General features: G+C 42.6%; 1 protein-coding gene across 4 annotated transcripts in view; it reads left to right on the forward strand.

Annotated features, from left to right (window-relative positions):
- LOC130529848 (kelch domain-containing protein 8B-like) overlaps positions 1-17,926 on the forward strand; it is a 35,579-nt gene that overhangs the window by 2,704 nt on the left and 14,949 nt on the right. For all 4 annotated transcript variants that reach the window (XM_057040477.1, XM_057040476.1, XM_057040478.1 and 1 more), the window contains exon 2: positions 14,041-15,078. In XM_057040477.1, coding sequence (XP_056896457.1) covers positions 14,688-15,078 — 391 coding nt within the window. In that variant the 5' untranslated portion in view covers positions 14,041-14,687. The remainder of the gene's footprint in view (positions 1-14,040; positions 15,079-17,926) is intronic.

Here is a 17,926-nt window from a genome sequence, read left to right on the forward strand (position 1 = left end):
AGCCAACCGTGACACTGGGAAGAGTGATTGAAAAAGAAGTTGCCTCCTGGTCACATTATAGGTGGAGAATGCTTTCCTGGAGTAAAGGTAGATTTATGGCTGTGCAAAGGCTCATTTTCAGGGCTGCATTTCTACTTGCCCACTGGTGTCTTCTGACCCCTTCTTCTCTGCAACTTGTGATTAGCGATCAATATTTGTAAGAACGTATTTCTGTGCTCACAAAGGAAGAATTCAGTTGTTCTTCATTATGTGCCTTTAGATTCAGATTCAGGTCCTTTATTGTCCCACACGGGGAACTTTACAGCGCAACAACAGCAAGAGCACACAGAGACAATTAAGATAAAAATAGAATAGAATTCGGAATATACAAAGAGGATGTATATTTACAGTAATCCAGATAAATGGATACTCAGCCCCTGTATACCTGTACATAGTACAGAGGGTGAATACAATATACATATCAGAATATATAATATTCAGATTGTGCTAGCGGGTGTTATGTTTATTGTGCAGTCTGACAGCAGCCGGCAGGAAAGATCTGCGATACCTCTCCTTCACACAGCGAGGGTGGAGCAGCCGCTCCACATTATAGGTGGAGAATGCTTTCCTGGAGTAAAGGTAGATTTATGGCTGTGCAAAGGCTCCGTTTCAGGGCTGCATTTCTACTTGCCCACTGGTGTCTTCTGACCCCTTCTTCTCTGCAACTGGTGATTAGCAATCAATATTTGTAAGAACGTATTTCCTCTCCCCTCGGACTATCTGGTAGAGATGGTTTGCTTGCTGGTTGCAGTGGGAGGTCTATAGTGAGGTGTCCTTAAGGGAGGATTCGTTCCCAGTGTGAGGTTGTTTCCATCCTTATTTATTATTTGACATTTAGATTCAGCAATGAACAATTCAAATACACTTTTCGCAAAATATTCTGGCCTGTCCGCTCCATAACTCAGACATCCCCCAGCTCTGCAGTCTTGTTCAGCTCTGCTTTTTTTGTCCTTTTTGCATCATAGTTCTGCAGCATTGGCGCAAAATCCGACTGTGGTGATGGAGAAGGAACTATCAAAACGACCTGAATGAATATAGTGGAGTCAAGCATCAACACGCACTCACAATAGTTGTGCTGCTGAAAAATACAAAAAAAAAATCTACAGCTAAGCCATTCCTATTGATAATATTAGTCTAAACTTTAAAGTGTGTAAGTAGGATGAACAGTTTGGGCACAATGCCTGGTTTGAGGTGTTCCTGCCTATAAGTGTCATTAAACACACATGCACGTACCCAGCCACACCCTGTTGGGCTCAGAGTGCTAAATGAGACGGACACAATGGACAATCGTGGCCTTCCATGAGCAGAATAGAATGAATGAATGTTCTCATTCTCATATTTACAGCTTATTGCTTCTATACTCAGCATTCTGCATAATAATATTTAATCAATACAACAAATTATATGCACAAATTTATAGGCACAAAGAGGTTTTGTGCGACCCTGAAAAAGACATTGCTATTAACCTCGAGACTTCAGAAGAGGAGAAAATATCTTTAAACCATACATAGAATTACATAGAAAAACACCCAAGATGTATAAATGTGATTAAAAAAAAGGTTGTTCAGTGATGTAGAGATCATCTACTGATGAATTACTGATTTTTTCTTTTGTGGCCTGAAACTGTATCTGTGGTTAAGATATTAAAAAGTCTCTTCATTCTTAGGGGAAACATTCCCACGAGGATTCCTCCATCACCTTGTCTTTGAAATAAAGCAGTACAATTGAAATTAATGTATAGAAAACATAGAAAATGACTTTGGTCAAAGTCCAGATTAGCATCAGCAACACACGATTTGCTGGTTGTAATGTTTCTGTGTGTAGGAGGGTCAATGAAAAGAAGAAAATGATCATTTCCACGTTGTACTGAAGGAGCTTGCGGGTTAATTATGCTCAGTGTAGCTCAAGTGATGATCACCTGACAGCGATCTAGCTGCTAACTCCTTCACAAAATTGTCCATTACAGAAAATGTCACAGCTTTGTTAAACTTTGTGGGGATAGCTGAGATTCTCCAACTTTTGTTAACACATTAGCCAATTTAAAGGAGGCTTTAGAGTTCATTGAACATTGAACCTGAATTCTGCTCACAGCTGGAGGCTGATCTATGATGCTTGGCCAGATATCTGTGTGACTATGGTTCTGGTTCTATATCAACATTGCTGTCATCCAATTCAAGATCCATGTCAGGTTCACTATGATGCAAGGGATGTACCACTCGGATCTTAATGAAGGATGGAAGTTCCAGGTGATGCTGGAGCCATTTCCTCCCACTGTGTCTGAGTGGTCCACGCTGTGGCATTCTGGCTTGATGCTGTTGCATGTTGTTGGTCATCAGGACTCCCTTCCACTTTAGCTTGGTCTACACTGTCTCTTTAACACACCGGGCTGTCCATGCACATAGTGTCAGGGCAGACGAGGTATTTTGGTCCTCACGGGTCTGAGAAATAGCAGCAGCAGAAGATTCACACTGTGAAGTGTGAATCTGTGCTCACAAAGGAAGAATTCAGTTGTTCTTCATTATGTGCCTTTAGATTCAGATTCAGATTCAGGTCCTTTATTGTCCCACACGGGGAACTTTACAGCGCAACAACAGCAAGAGCACACAGAGACAATTAAGATAAAAATAAAATAGAATAGAATTCGGAATATACAAAGAGGATGTATATTTACAGTAATCCAGATAAATGGATACTCGGCCCCTGTATACCTGTACATAGTACAGAGGGTGAATACAATATACATATCAGAATATATAATATTCAGATTGTGTTAGCTCCTTGGTTTTGCCAACATTGATCTGGAGGTTGTTCCGCAGGCTCCAGTCCACAAAGCCCTGAATAAGTTCCCTGTACTCCGTATCGTCCCCATCAGTGATGAGGCCGACAGCAGCAGAGTCATCAGAGAACTTGTGGAGGTGACATGAAGATGTACTGTGTGAAAAGTCCGCGGTGTAGAGGGTGAACAGGAAAGGAGCCAGAACTGTTCCCTGTGGGACACCAGTGCTGCAGAGAAGCCGATCTGACTCGGAGCCCTTCACCCTCACAAACTGTGGTCTTTGTGTGAGGTAGTCCAGAATCCATGTTGTGAGGTGGTGATCCACCCCAGCTACCTGCAGCTTGTCCCCCAGCAGCCTGGGCTGGATGGTGCTGAACGCACTGGAGAAATCAAAAAACATGATCCTCACAGTGCTTCCAGCCTTCTCCAGGTGAGTGAGGGAGGTGTGGAGGAGGTAGATGACGGCATCGTCCACCCCGATGTTCGGCTGGTAGGCAAACTGCAGCGGGTCCATGACGGAGCTCACCAGTGGGCGCAGGTGATCGAGGATGAGTCTCTCCAGCGTCTTCATCAGATGAGACGTCAGAGCTACTGGCCTGTAGCTGTTGAGCTCCTTGGGGTGCGGTGTCACTGAAACAATACAGGACGTCTTCCACAGCTGTGGCACTCTCCCCAGCCTCAGGTTCAGGTTGAACATGTGACTGAAGATCCCACACAACTGGTCTGCACAGGACTTCGGGAGCCTGGAGCTGGTGCCATCCGGACCTGTCGCTTTCCTGGCCCTGTTCTTCTTCAGGGCCTTCCTCACCTGGTGTGGTGTGAGGGACAGGCTGGAGCAGGGAGGTGTTGGTGGGGGGATGGGTATAGGCTAGAGTGTGAAGTGTCAGGTATGTGCGAGGGGGAGGGGGGACAGGAGGAACAGTCTATTGGGAGCACAGACAGTGGTGGGGGTAGCAGCAGAGGAGACTGGGCTGGGGGAGGGGTGGGTACCTGATCAAATCTATTGAAAAACAAGTTCAGGTCGTTTGCCCACTCACGGTTTCCCACAGGTTGGGACTTCTGCTCCTTGAAGCCCGAGATGGTCTTCAGTCCCTTCCATACGCCACAGATGTTGTTCTGTTGCAGCTGGTTTTCCATCTTCCTCCTGTAGTTGTCCTTCTCCTGTCTGATCTTCCTCCTCAGTTCCCTCTGAAGAGTCTTCAGCTCTTCCTTGTCTCCAGACACAAAAGCCCTCTTCTTCTCCTTCAGGAGGGCCTTTATGTCTGGGGTGATCCAGGGCTTGCTGTTGGAGAAGCTCCGTACAGTCCTGGTGGGTACGGTGTTCTCCACGCAAAAGTTAATATAGTCCGTGATGCAGTTGGTGAGGTTGTCAATGTCCCCCCCATGGGCGTCGCTGAATACATCCCACAGGGTTGTGTTGAAACAGTCTTTCAGGGCCTCCTCGGCTTCTTCGGACCATTTCTTCACTGTGCGGGTGACAGCAGGCTGCCTCTGCACAAGAGGTTTGTACACAGGCTGGAGGTGTACAAGGTTGTGGTCGGCACGGCCCAGGGGAGGGAGTGGGAGAGAGTGGTATGCCTCCTTGGTGTTGGCATAGAAGAGGTCCAGTGTTTTATTGTCCCTGGTGTGGCATGTGACATACTGGGTGAATTTGGGCAGAGAAGATGATGGAGAGGCATGATTGAAGTCTCCAGAGATGAGGAGGAGGGCGTCAGGGTGTTGTGTCTGCAGCCTGCTCACTGCTGAGAGCAGGACTTTATTGGAGCTATGTGAGCACAGATCTTTCAAGTGTGACATTGGCTTTCTGTGATAAGATCCCATGTAGGTTGCACACCTCAGGGAACTCAGTCATCTTGAATGGTTCTGCTCTGGTGAATTGTCTTGTTTCCAATATTGGGAAACCAAACTTTCTCTCTGAGGAGAATTTGGTCTTGGCAATACCTTGAGGGGCTTGGTGAGCAAGCTCTAGTACTGCAGACAGCAGGATTACATTTTCAGTGCCCCTGAGTTTGAGGTCCTCACTGGCTGACGTGTGAGTTCCCTGCTAACATGTTGCTAGATCTTGGCTGCTGATGAGGTGCCTGATGAGGTGAGTAGTGAAGGCAGTGATGTAATGGATGTGAGGATGCAGCTCTAGCTGACGGTAACCTTTGTTGACGTCCAACTTAGAGGAAACAAATGCGCCATTTAGCTCATGGATCGGCATCCATAGGCAGAGTGAGATGACCTTCGATTTGTACTGCTTTGTTGGTCTGTTGCGTGTCATCACAGGGTCCTTTGGGGTTTCATTTTCCTCTAGCTTTTCCAGTTCAGCATATACTCTTTTGCAAGTGTGTTCAACATTCTTCTGTGTGGCTGGCGTTTTGGCCTAAAGCCTGGAAAGTCTTTGAGGTTTCCAATGCCAGTGAACAGCTCTGTGTGGATGTCGATCAGTTCTCAGCAACACTTCTGGCAGTGGGGTTGAATACGTAACTCATCTGTATTAATCCCTTTTTGTTTGCCATTTCATAGCTCAGAAGTGAGTTTCCACCGCCTTACGGTAAATAGAACGTTGCCTCTTGCATGCTCAATACTTACTTGATTCCCTTTTCTTGGTTGTGCTTTTCTGTTTTCTGAACGTTCAGTTTCCTGTGTCCTCAAATTTGATTCTGGGGTTCTCTTAGAGCCATCCTGTGCAGCTTTAATCAAGCGCATCTATGAATTAGCTGTGCTTTGATTTTGCCGTCAGCATCAACAAATATGATGTGTCCCCACACTTCCTGAATGTGCACACAAGCTACTTTGTGTTTCTATAAATAGAATTTTGTCTACTGAGTTGTTTTTGAGAACTAACTGTAGAATATATCTGCCTAACTTAGTTGCTTCTGCAGCAAGTGTGTCATAGCTGTCATCCACTCATTCTCCAGCTAAGTGCAGAAGCAGCTATTAAATAGTTTCCAAATCACTGAATCCAGTCACTCCCTCTCAATCCAGCTGTACTTGGTTCTATCGCTGTGCCAAATGGCAGAATAGCTGCAGGCTGAGTTCAGTATGTCTGTAGCATTGTTTACACCTGCGTCCACTGCTGCTGCTATCTGTTAGCACAGTGCAGTTAGCACATCAGAGACGCGTCAGGCTAGCCGATTGTATCTAATCTTAATCCTTTTGGTAACTAATGTTTCTGGTTGTGGGAGAGTCATCAAGAGAGGATAATGAGTGTTTCAAAGCTTTACTAAAGGATCTTAATTTCTTTCAGTGCAGCTGGTGTCCGCTGTAGTTGTCATAATGATCACCTGACATCACTACTACAGTAGATGTAGACGCTAGCTGGTTCTTTTAGGGGTTTGTTGTTACGGTTACACACGGGGAATGTGGGTCACCCAGTGGTGCATCAGCCAGGTGGTAAAATTAGCTCTTCACCTGGGGAACAAAACAGAATTGAGAGGATGGGGATGATGTAATGTTGAGTACATACGTATACACTGCAGGAACCTTTGCAGCTTGAGTTTCTTTTTTAATCAATAAATATGTGCTAACCCATAACCGGGAGATGTTTTTATTGAATAGCCAGTGAAAAGTAAGGTCTTTCCCTGTTTAGTCTCTCATGGACTAAATTGTTGGTTTGAAGGCCACTTAATGGTATATATGCTTGTTGATACTGAGTATAAATCTATGGACCTGAAATTGAAATGGAGGTGTAGGGAGACATGAACATTCTGGGAAACATGAGGCATTTACTTAGTTTTGCCTGGTTGATATTTATTAGGAGCAAAGCTTGTCCAGGGGTGAAGAAAATATTTTGTTTAAGAGGGGCTGTATCTACTAAATGTATTTAAAATAATCATTAAATAGCCTTGATATGTCAGCAGAATCATGGTAATTTAAAATTATGTCACTCTCAAATGTAGTCCAGCCAAAATATTTAAATATTTCAATACTTCTCATTTCAAATGTGGAGGAGCCCACAAGTAATGATGATTGCGTGATGATTACATTTTAAATCCCAATCATGAAATCAGTAACGTTCCTGCATTCAGGTTCTTCAGTTACCAGTGAGCTAAGCTGCAGCTCAGTTGGATCACAAATGTATGATGTAGCTGAGCCTGAAAGGCCTCGTTATCGTTCCTAATTATGATGTGCCGACATCAGAAAGAAAACAAGGATCCGTACAGGCACAAACTTACATATAGCTCCTGTAATTACACATGTCTGCTGGCTTAAGTTTATAGTTAATATGCAACTGTGTCAGGACCAACAGGAGAAGTGAAATTTGTGTATCACGTGTACAAGTTATAATGTACAGAACACCAATATTTTTTATAAAGCCTGTAAAAATATTGATTTACAATTTTGAACTATAAACAACAAAACAGTCTTTCACCATTTCAAAATGTGAAGCCTCAGGTGAACAAACCCAAATAATTAGGCTGAAAATCACTCAATAAAAATCACGATTTAACTGGCATCATGTAAAAACTTAATAGCACTCAATGTTCCAATTGAATATTTGCATCGATTCTTAGATGTGGTTTGTGGTTGCTATGGGATGGATGTTACCGGTGATTGGACAGTTGCGGGTGGGAGATCATCAGAAAGCATCAGGTCATGAAACCTGATTGCCTTTCATTATCACGGCAACTTATTGGATGAATAAATACAAATTTCTACTAGATGTTGTTTGGCATTATCTGTAAAGTGCAGCTCTGTTTCATCATGCGTGAATGTTCCCCAACAGTGCTTTTGCTTTCTTCTTCATTTTAGTATTTCTTTTTTTTAATAAAATTGAAATGAAACAAACACTATGATGTATATTCAGTTACCCTGCAATGTAAAGGTGTCTAATTAGCATTTGCCTCATAGCCATTCTCTCTGCAGCAAAATCCTGCTTTCATTAGTTTCTTCAGCTCTGAGACTTTCCCCTATAGACTTTGCAGTACCTTCACTTTTGCTCATAAGTATTCATGTCCAGATTGTACTTGGCATTTCATTACTTTTGCTGTCATGCTTTCCTGACTGATTTATTAGCAAATTTGAGCTAATGGAGCCAAAAAAGGCTCTTGGGGGCCTCCTGGGTATGGTTAGAGCTGAAAGAAGGTTCAGATCAAAGATTGCACTGTCAGGCTTTTTCAAACACTGTGCACTTTGAGTTCCGTGTTAATTGATTGCTTAGCTGTTTCTGCAACCTCAGTAGTTCCTCAAACATTCCCATGCTCAGCTGCATCTGCGTGTATGAACTGGAATTGCTAATTGAGATTTTGTAAACATGTTGTTTGTGTCTACTGCAGTGTTTAGACTGACTTTTATGGCTTTTTGCCTTCAAATGCATGTGGTATGTGACCTTTGCGTGGTTTATTCACTGCCACACTCGTCCGGAGTTGCCAGGTTTTGTGTTAGCCGCCTTTTATTTGATGTCAGTGAATGACATGTGCATGAAATGGACAGTTGTCTCACCTCTCAGTGGGCAACAGCAAAGACCGTTACCATTGCACTTTTACTTTCTTGCCTGATGAGCCTGCTCTTTCAGACTGCTCCTCCGGCTTCACTGTGCAGCTTTACACTGGTCTGCTTTTGACTGAGCGCCGCAGTAACAGTGCGGTTTGGGAGCGCATGCTGGTATATATCTCTTCGAACTCTGCAGTCTTCTCTTCTGCTCTCAGCTTGTTTGAACACTATACACTTTAGAAGCCACAAACATGTTTGCTGTTGCTGTGTCTTTGTCATGTTATCATTCCCTTTTTGTTCCCATCATTAAATCGAATTGAAATCAATTCAAATTTATGTAGAGCTTGAAATCACAAATGTTGTTTACCGCAGAAGGCTATACAATCTGCACAGTTGTGATACCCTTTGACTCTCAAACAGGACAGGAAAAATGTAAAATATCCTTTTAGCTGGAAAAGAACAAACCTGCAGTTGAGCAGCTCTTCCTCTTGAGCTACAAATACCTGGGGGCTCAGGCAAATGGTAACCATAAGGAGGCAACTAGGAGGTCAACCACAGCAAAACTAACCTACAGTGGTTCAGGCGGGTCGTGAAAAGTGCAGCGTCCTGAGGCTGTACATGGAGCGAACAAAAGGACTAGTAAGTGTCTGAACTACTGTCCAGGAGGACAATAAGCCTCCGAGTACATCAAGAAGATGGCCCCCACTGACCGGCTGTTGATATATATATATAAAATCTCTTCCTCGCCCTCCTGGGCGGTGCCTCCTTCCTTCAGACTCGGGTCCTCTACCAGAGGCCTGGGAGTCTGAGGGTTCTGCACAGGATCTTAGCTGTTCCTAGGACTGCGCTCTTCTGGACAGAGATCTCTGGTGTGGTTCCTGGTATCTGTTGGAGCCTTCTACTCAGGTTGGGTGTTACTGCCCCTAGTGTCCCGATCACCACTGGGACCACTGTTGCCTTCATGCCCCACATTCTCGCTATCTCCTCCTTCAGCCCTTGGTACTTCTCCAGCTTCTCGTGTTCCTTCTTCCTGATGTTGCTATCACTCGGGATTGCTACATCTATCACCACCACTGTCTTCTGGTGTTTATCCACCACCACTATGTCAGGCTGGTTGGCCACCACCATCTTGTCAGTCTGGATCTGGAAGTGCCACAGGATCTTGGCCTGTTCTGTTCTACTGAACCCACAAATGTGGGGGTGGGGGGTAAATGAATGGTCAATTACGGTCATCCAGCATCGAAGAAACAAATGCAGAGACTCAACTTATTGCATCACTTTGACCCACAGAGTGTTGTGTATGAGATAAAAGCTGACCTTGAAATATAAAGTCAGCCGAATTCATAATATTGCCTATTTTTCCAACACATTACATTAATATTTAAGTAATTGAGTATGTTTATGGCAGAGCTTTTTTCATAAGCAATGAATTCCTCTGTGTACTGTGCTTGGTTGTTCACTGAACTTGCTGTCAAATTTGACCTCTCTTTCTCAGTCTTGCATATTAATCATAATAAGAAAATGTAATTTATTACAATTTTATTTTTTAAATCACAGTGACCTAAAAGACTCAGGCCACAAGGTTCTCAGGCTGGTCTCTCACACTGAACATTATGTTCCGTTCTCAGCTCCCAGTATCAGAGGCCATCAGACAATGCAGCTCCTGTATTCTGGTCATTTTTACATGCATCATTTTTACCTGATTACAGTGCAGCTAGGTTTAATACCCATCCACTGGGCTGTGCTCTCTTATTTTTAATTCTCATTCACTTTGTCCTTCCATCTTTTCTCTCCCACGTCCACTTCGTCCTCCCTTCAGCTCAAATCTGTCTATTTATGGAAGAAAGCAGCATGTAAACTGTCGGGGAGTGTGGAAAGATTTGACTGAATAGGCCAGCAAGTCCCCAGATACCCTGTGGGAAGTCACCCTACTGAGGCAGTGTGAGGGTGATAGAGACAGGGTTTGAAAGGAGGAGACAGACAGAGAAGAAGATTAGCAAATAAAAGAGGAGTTGTAGTAAAAGACAGAATATTAGACGGACAAACATATTTTCATTATTTCCCATCATATTTCATGTTCCTTTCAATTCTGATCTTTAAGTCATTCAGATCTACCATGAACAATCGGATTTACTTTAAAGATGCTTTCCTGGCGACATCTGAATATTCATTAGCAGAGTTAGTGGCTGGGTGTTTCCTGCTTCACTATCTGTGTCACAATTTGTCACCCGCAAAGTTAAAACATTTAGTAGATACATGCCTGGTTTAATTATTATCTTTTTGGTGTGCTTTGAATTGAAAAGACATATATGATGTATTCTGAACAAAATTTTCCAATTGCGTTTAATGGTCTTATTGTATGTGTTCAGTGTCAGACTAAAGTGAAGGCTCAGGATTTATAGTACACTATATGAACATGCTTTACACTGCCTAAAGTCAAGTTTAAATTAATACAGAAAAGCTTTAGCCTTACCTCCAGTGCCCTCTCTCTTTGTCTTTCTCTCTCTCTCTGTGTACCATTACAGATGTTGCTGTAGCTCGCAGTATATTTATTTATGTCACATGTTATAATGTGTATTTACAGGCCAGCCTGATTTGGAGTAGAGTTGTTATTTAAGTTGCATCAGTTCACGTTTTATTGTCATCGCATGTTGTACAAAATCGATTTATTGCAAAGATGCATCAAAAACATTTTAAAAAGTAAAACCACATTGTAGCTATCACTTTGCTGTGGTATTTGATAGCTTGTCTTGTTTCCCTAAACTTCACTGTCCCATGTAGGCTGCCGAAGGCACCCTCAACGGCGACAGATTTTCTGGTTGCAACTGTATGTATTCAGTTCGAGTGATACTTGTGGCCCTACTGGTGTTGTTGCCATAAATAGCAAAAATAGTTATTTTACACTTAATAACTTCTAATGGTAAATTGGAAAGGATATAACAAATATGAAGTGGGTATAAACTCCAGTGGGAACGAAGGTATAAAACCCATCACAGATTGCTCTTTGATTTGATTTTGCATTCCAACATCTGTGAAATAACAAACTGTACTGTTCCAGAACTCACTTTACGTACAAGACAGTGTTGAGATCTTGGAAACTTGGCATGTCTCTTTCGCCCTGCTCTGACTATGGATCAGCTGTATCAGTAATAGGTCACTGAGTCCCGACTTGACTGAAGAGGACACTTTCTTCCCCAGTTCTGCTTGAGGACTCACATTGTCTTTAGGTGTTTACAATGCAGATGTCAACTGCTGTTAAACTAAGATCCAAATAACTATTGCTAGAAACCAGAAATCTGGACTAGAACATTCTAATCCAGAGTTTTCTACACTAACCAACAATCAGAAGACATTTTATACATATTCCTCCTCTTAAGAAGTCAGTGGAAGAATGATGATAAAATCGAATAGTTAATGGGAATGCTAAAGTTGAATCATGTTTTTACAAATACCAAACATTTTACTGTATGTATGAAAAGAACTGGTGGTTGCCAACTGCTGCACCAGATCATTAATACTGACCTCTGTTAGAGCCAACACAAGGATTCTCTGGAGGGATGAAGCAAAACGTGATTTCAGCACCTGATACCAAAGCTCATGAAAAACAAATTCACCTTTAATTATTTTACTCAATCTGGCTTCTTTGCAGTTTTAATAATGTATTACATGCTTCTTATAGCTTCTGTTGGGGAGCTACCGTATTTTCACGACCATGAGGTGCACTGTATCAAAAGGCGCAGTCTCAGTTATGGGTGCTATATCTGTATTTAAAACATACATAAGGCGGACCATAATATTAGGCGCATGCTAAAACATACAGTAAAAAATGACAACAGAAGTAAAACCGTGAGTTTCGACACATTTATTGAAAAAAATATTCATTCTTCCGCCACAAAACCATCAAAGTTTTCATCTTCTGTATCTGAATTAAACAGCTGCACTATTTCAATGTCCAACATCCCGAATTCCTCTTCTTCATCATCTGAATCAGACTCACCGACCAGTTCATCCATGTTGGTGATGTGGCTGGGCACGGTTATCTTGTCGCGGCAGTAGGTGCAGAAGATGGCCGCCCTCTCCTGGTAATCCGCGGGCATCGCGGCGCAACAGTTCCTTGCGCGTATGGAGAGATGCTGCCTCCTCATAAAGCGAAAACACCAAGACGGACCTCCTTGGAAGTGCTCAATGTCCATTTCTTCAGCAATCGCTTTGGCCTTTTGCCAAATGGTGACAGTAGAGACGCCCCTTCCAGTTGGTCGCTGTTCCACAACCAACTGTTCCAGTCGGTCTTCCAGCTCGGGCCACCTTGCTTTGTTCTCGCGGAAACTCAGCTTTGTCTCTCTCACTTTCGTATGCTTGCTTGTTTTCTCCACTTTCTGACCATGGACTCATTTACATTAAAATGTCTTGCAGTTGCTCGATTGCCATTTTCAGCTGCATATTCGATGGCCTGTAGTTTAAAGTAAGCCTCATATGCCTGTCGCTTGACTGGCGCCCTTTTAGGGGGTCCTTACGTGTAGGTGTGCCGCTAATCGATGGGCGGAGCGTTTACCACAGTGCACCTACCAAAGGCACCCAGCAGATTTTGGAATTCAGTCCACACACAAGGCGCTCCATATTATAAGGCGCACCGTCAATTTTTGAGAAAAATATCAGTGTTTTAGGTGCGCCTAATAGTCATGAAAATGCAGTAAATGGTTCAGAATTCACTTTCTGACATCCGTGTAATTCACCTCTCATTCAAACACTGGAGTTGCTCAGGTTACTCCATTACATTTAAAAACATCAGAATTATATAAGTTAGATTTTCCAAATATGTGTTTTTACTGAATAGAACTATTGAGTGCATCCGAATGGGAGCTGAATTATTTAGCCCAGCCGGATCCACCAGCTGCTAACGACTTTAGATTACTGCTCTCATCATAACACACATCACATATGCCCCAGTATCTATGGTAACTTTGTTACTGTAAGGGCGGGCGCAGGGGGGTGGGGGCCTATCCCAGCTACCTTCAGGCCAGAGGGGGGTGATGAATGAGTCACCAGCTCATCGCAGTGCAAACATATAGACAGACAACCACTTCCACTGACATGCACTCCTATGGTCAGCTGAGAGTAGCAAGTTCACCTGTCCCCAATATTTAATATCGACATTTTTAAAATGTGACAGTGCATCTGTCTGTGTTGAATTAAATTTAATTTAACGAGATTTCTGGATTTTTACAATGTCACCACAACCTACTGAACTACCAGACATAAAACAAAGGCACAAATGTTGGAAAATGTTGAAAGTGTTCATAATTATTTACTTGAATACATGTCTCATGAACAAAATGTAAATTCCCATTTAATGGTTTTGCAATTAACAATTGTCGGGTTTTCGTTCGGTGGGGTTCAAAGGTGCACTGTGATCTTGCACAATTTTTCAGTGTGATTTCATTTTTGTCCCAAAATCGTTGGCATCTCACTGTCTGACCCTCGAATACCCTGTGAAAGAGCCCAGTCTCTGGAGGCAACACAGGGGTTGTAGACATCAACAGAAACAGTACAAGGACAGGCGGTGCCCCGAAACACAACACACTGTGACTGCCAACGACCAACGAGATGGTTGGGGGTTTCAGATATGGATAGAAATATAAATTTACCAACCAAACAGGTGGAGTTAGTTTGGCCATCTTAGCAACAAGTTCTCCATCCGAACCTAACTCTTTGTTGCTGTCTGATTTTTCTTATGTCTAACTTGTAAATATACAGTTATTTTTGATTCTTTGTTCTTTAACATCATATTGTCCTTTCTCTTTTAGGCAGAGATCTTCTGGGAGAATAATCTTTTCCAAGGATACCAGTAATCTGCAAAGCACCACCTTCAGAAGGGGTCCCAGCATTTTTCTGTTTAATTAAAGAAAGACAGTTCTTCCTTAAAATGCAAGGAGGCATTCAAGTCATTATGTTCCCATTCATATTGAATGACCTTTCAAGAGAGTGACGACAAACCTGAAGGGTTGCCAGACTATCGCTATCTTAAATTGGACCTTTTTTTGATGATGAACCTTTGAGGACTTTGTTCTTATACATTTGATCCTGTGTGTTTTCTATTTTTGCTGTTGTGACTATGTGACCTTAAACACTAAAATATACACAAATTCTCCCGATAAGGAAATTGACAAAAGAATACAAAGGACTGAAGCAGAGGTGGCTGCTTGAAACCCCCAAACGTGGATGAAGGAAACACTTTTTTCATAGCTTTGGACAGTTTGACATTCTGGACTTTTTGACATTCTCCTTGTTTTTACACCTACTGGGTGCACTCTCTCACATCCCTCACATATCTGCAGAAAAAGGCTTGAGCCTCTGCTTGTTTCCTGTATTTCTTTCCCCCTCTCGCCCCACTCGCTGTCCTTACACCCTCACAGCAGTGTTGTGTGTGACATTGTTTCTTGATCGCTGAGACATGCCTGTACTGGAAATGGCTGTGAGTCCAGTGAAGTCACTGTATTGGGAGAAGTTCCCATCCATGTCTCAGTGCCGTGTGTACTGCGCTCCTGTCTACCATGAGGGAATGGTTTATGTTCTGGGGGGCTGCAGTGAGACCGGCATGCCCCTGGACAGCGTTGAGGTCCTGGATGTGGAGAGCCAAACGTGGAGCCAGATTCCACCACTGCCCACTGCAAGGGCAGGGGCCTCAGCTGTGGTGCTGGGAGGTCAGGTGATGGTGCTTGGGGGTATGAATCAGCAACAGACCCCTCTGGCCTCTGTGGAGATGTACCACCCCGATGAAGGCAAATGGGAGTCAAAGGCAAGTCTGAGCCAGCCGTCCATGGGAGTCACCACGTTAAAAAAAGGTAGGAACGGGAAGGCATGTTGATGACACGTGGAATTATAAAACTTGGTTGTGTTTTCATTTAGGTATCATGAGCATGGTACTAAATATCTTCATCGATATTTTGGATTTCTAACCTTTTCTTTTTTGTGTAGCACACTGTCAAATTATAAATTATACAGGCTGTTAGATAATAGAAGATAATAGCGTGAGTACTAATGCGGACATTGTCTTGTCACTGTGCTATAATCTGTCCCTGTGTCCATGTGTCACAAGAGTGTTTAAAATTTCAGTCTGTTAGTGAGATGACTACAACTGTAGAGAGTGTAGACGCAGGTTCCCTCTAATGGAGTAATGGGTCATCTGTCAGTCTTGCGTGTCAGAAAAGGCCCGCTCACACAAGAAAAGCAGACTGTAAATTTAAAGGATTCTTAAATCACATTTCTACAGGAACAGCACAGTTCAGCCATCCACCACAAAATCTCACTCATGTCTCTTCATGAAGGGGTGGCCATAAATGTTGGTGCCACATCGGCCTTTCTGCTTTGTTTAGATCATAGGTGTCAAACTCTGGCCTGTGGGCCAATTTTGGCCCACGATGTAATTATATTTGGCCTGCGAAGCCATACCAATTGACTCTCAGAGCTGGCCCGCCAGTATTATTGCTTAAAGTGCATGTACTAATACTACAAATACCAGAATTCTCTGCTGGTGTTTTGGTGTGTAAATCCACACTCCGCATCAGTTGCTGGTGGTAATGCACCAATTTGTGGCTTGCCAACCACCAAGAGAGAGGAAGTAGTCATAGCGACCTTATATGCTAATGCACCGCACTACCCCTCTGAAGAATGATTAAAGGAAAGGCAGAAAATAGGACCTTTCTGAACAAGTAGGAGGCAGCATATCTGTTTAGATATGTAAAAGACGGACCTGTCTGTCTTTTATGTGGAGCCAATGAGCATTACAAGGAGAACAACAACAGATGACACTATAAAACGCAACACCAAGACAAGCACAAGCACCTGGAAATGACTCAAAGGAACCAGAAAGTATAAGAGATGAAAAGGCATTACATTTACATTACATTAACTTACAATGGCAAAAGATTGCAGTTGAAATTTAATTCAGAAGGCTGCAAATAAAAAGAGAAGAAATGAATGCCAGTGATGAGTTTTTTTTATTTGAATTTCAACTTTGCATGTGTGCAATAATAAATTATATATTGTACTGTGTTAAGCTTTGCTTGTTCCATGTTCAGTTGTTGAGGAAAACTAGTTTAGGTCCATATCAAAAGGTTCCGTGTTATAGCTGGAGGAAGATTTTTTTCAATAAATATCAATGTTGGCCTGTGACTTTGTCCCAGTTTTGAATTTTGGCCCACTGGGTATTTGAGTTTGACATCTCTGGTTTAGATAGATGCCACTTTAAATAAAGCCCCTCTTGCTTCATTTGGTTGGTGAACACACTTGTCGCCTTCAGTTTGATCTCCTTTCAGTTTGAAAACAACGAGAAAGTGAAAAGTTGCTCCACACTCTCCATCTTTTACAATCTGACAACAGCTTTTACAATCAGTTGGGCACTTCTCATTTACACATTTGAAATGAAAATACCAAAATTATGGCATGAGGTGAGCAGAACAGCAGAAGTGTGGCAATTACAATACTAAAGAACTCTTTATGTGACAAGGTTAGAAAGCAGTGGAAGGTATTAGCATGGGATTTGTGGAAAACCAGGATTTTAATTTATGACTGCAGTCAGTGGGAAAGGGGAGAGAAGGGAGGATTAGGGTTGAAAGGATGAGGCAAAGAAAATGAGAACCAGCCCATCAGGAGCACCCTCAAAACATATGGCTGCTGTGACTGCTGTGCTCTTATTAAAAATGCAAAAAGGAAGACAACAACAGTACAGGGAAGAATGCACAGACCTGTTTTCTGAGTGCACGGTGGATGGCTTAATGCAGGAGAGCCAACCTGCACCTTATTCAAGGATGGCTGCATCAAAGTGGTGGCCAGAGAAAAGATGAACAAAATCTAGGAAATACATTGTAAAAGTTTTGTCTACTGGTTCGCAAAGGGGATCCCCGGCAGAATCTAATGCTGTCTGCTAGGACTTGGCATGCAAAACCTTGGGGGGCCCCTGGCTTAGAGCTAGTTAGATATTACAATTTCCCACCACTGAAGGACACACCACATCTCAAGTGACTCAGATTCCTGCTCCTAGCGATGCATCTTCTTTTCTGTTTAAGTCACTATATCACTGCTGGTGTGTTAAATGCTAGTGTGCGTTTAATTTAAAATGTAATTGAAGATGGAAAGGAAAAAGGAAACCTTTGACAGTTCAGTCATGCTGCAACATTATCGCTGGTTTTTAGTGGTGTACTGGTACCAGTCTTGTACTGGAGACTGCATTCCCCCCATCCCCACCCCCACCTTAAGACAGTGCAGGGAAATTGATATCTCATGCTATAACTATTTTTGAAGGGAATAGAATAGAAAAACATTCTTCTAAAGTGTAAATAACCAATAATATTCTAACCACAAAATCCTTGTAATTTGTGTGTGAATAAAGGTGCCAAGCAAAGCAGCAGAGCTCCAGTGGTGCTGGTAGGCTGAGAGGAGTTCTTTATATCTGCGCCCAATAATTTTTCCTCACCTACCCAGATGTCTGTCTGGGATACTAAACTGAGATTGAATTCTGAGAAATGAATCTGAACATTCCAAAACAAAGAAAATACTGTATAGAAATTAAACTTACCAGAAACACCAGATAAAACCAATTTAATTTACTGATGATGTGTTTAGGAGCCTCCAAAATGATGCATTTAAAAAATTTCAAATTATACGAATTCCTGTTTTTGAAATGATGTGATT

Source organism: Takifugu flavidus, chromosome 8 (genome assembly GCF_003711565.1).
Source record: "Takifugu flavidus isolate HTHZ2018 chromosome 8, ASM371156v2, whole genome shotgun sequence".
In the NCBI taxonomy this organism is placed as follows: Eukaryota; Metazoa; Chordata; class Actinopteri; order Tetraodontiformes; family Tetraodontidae; genus Takifugu; species Takifugu flavidus.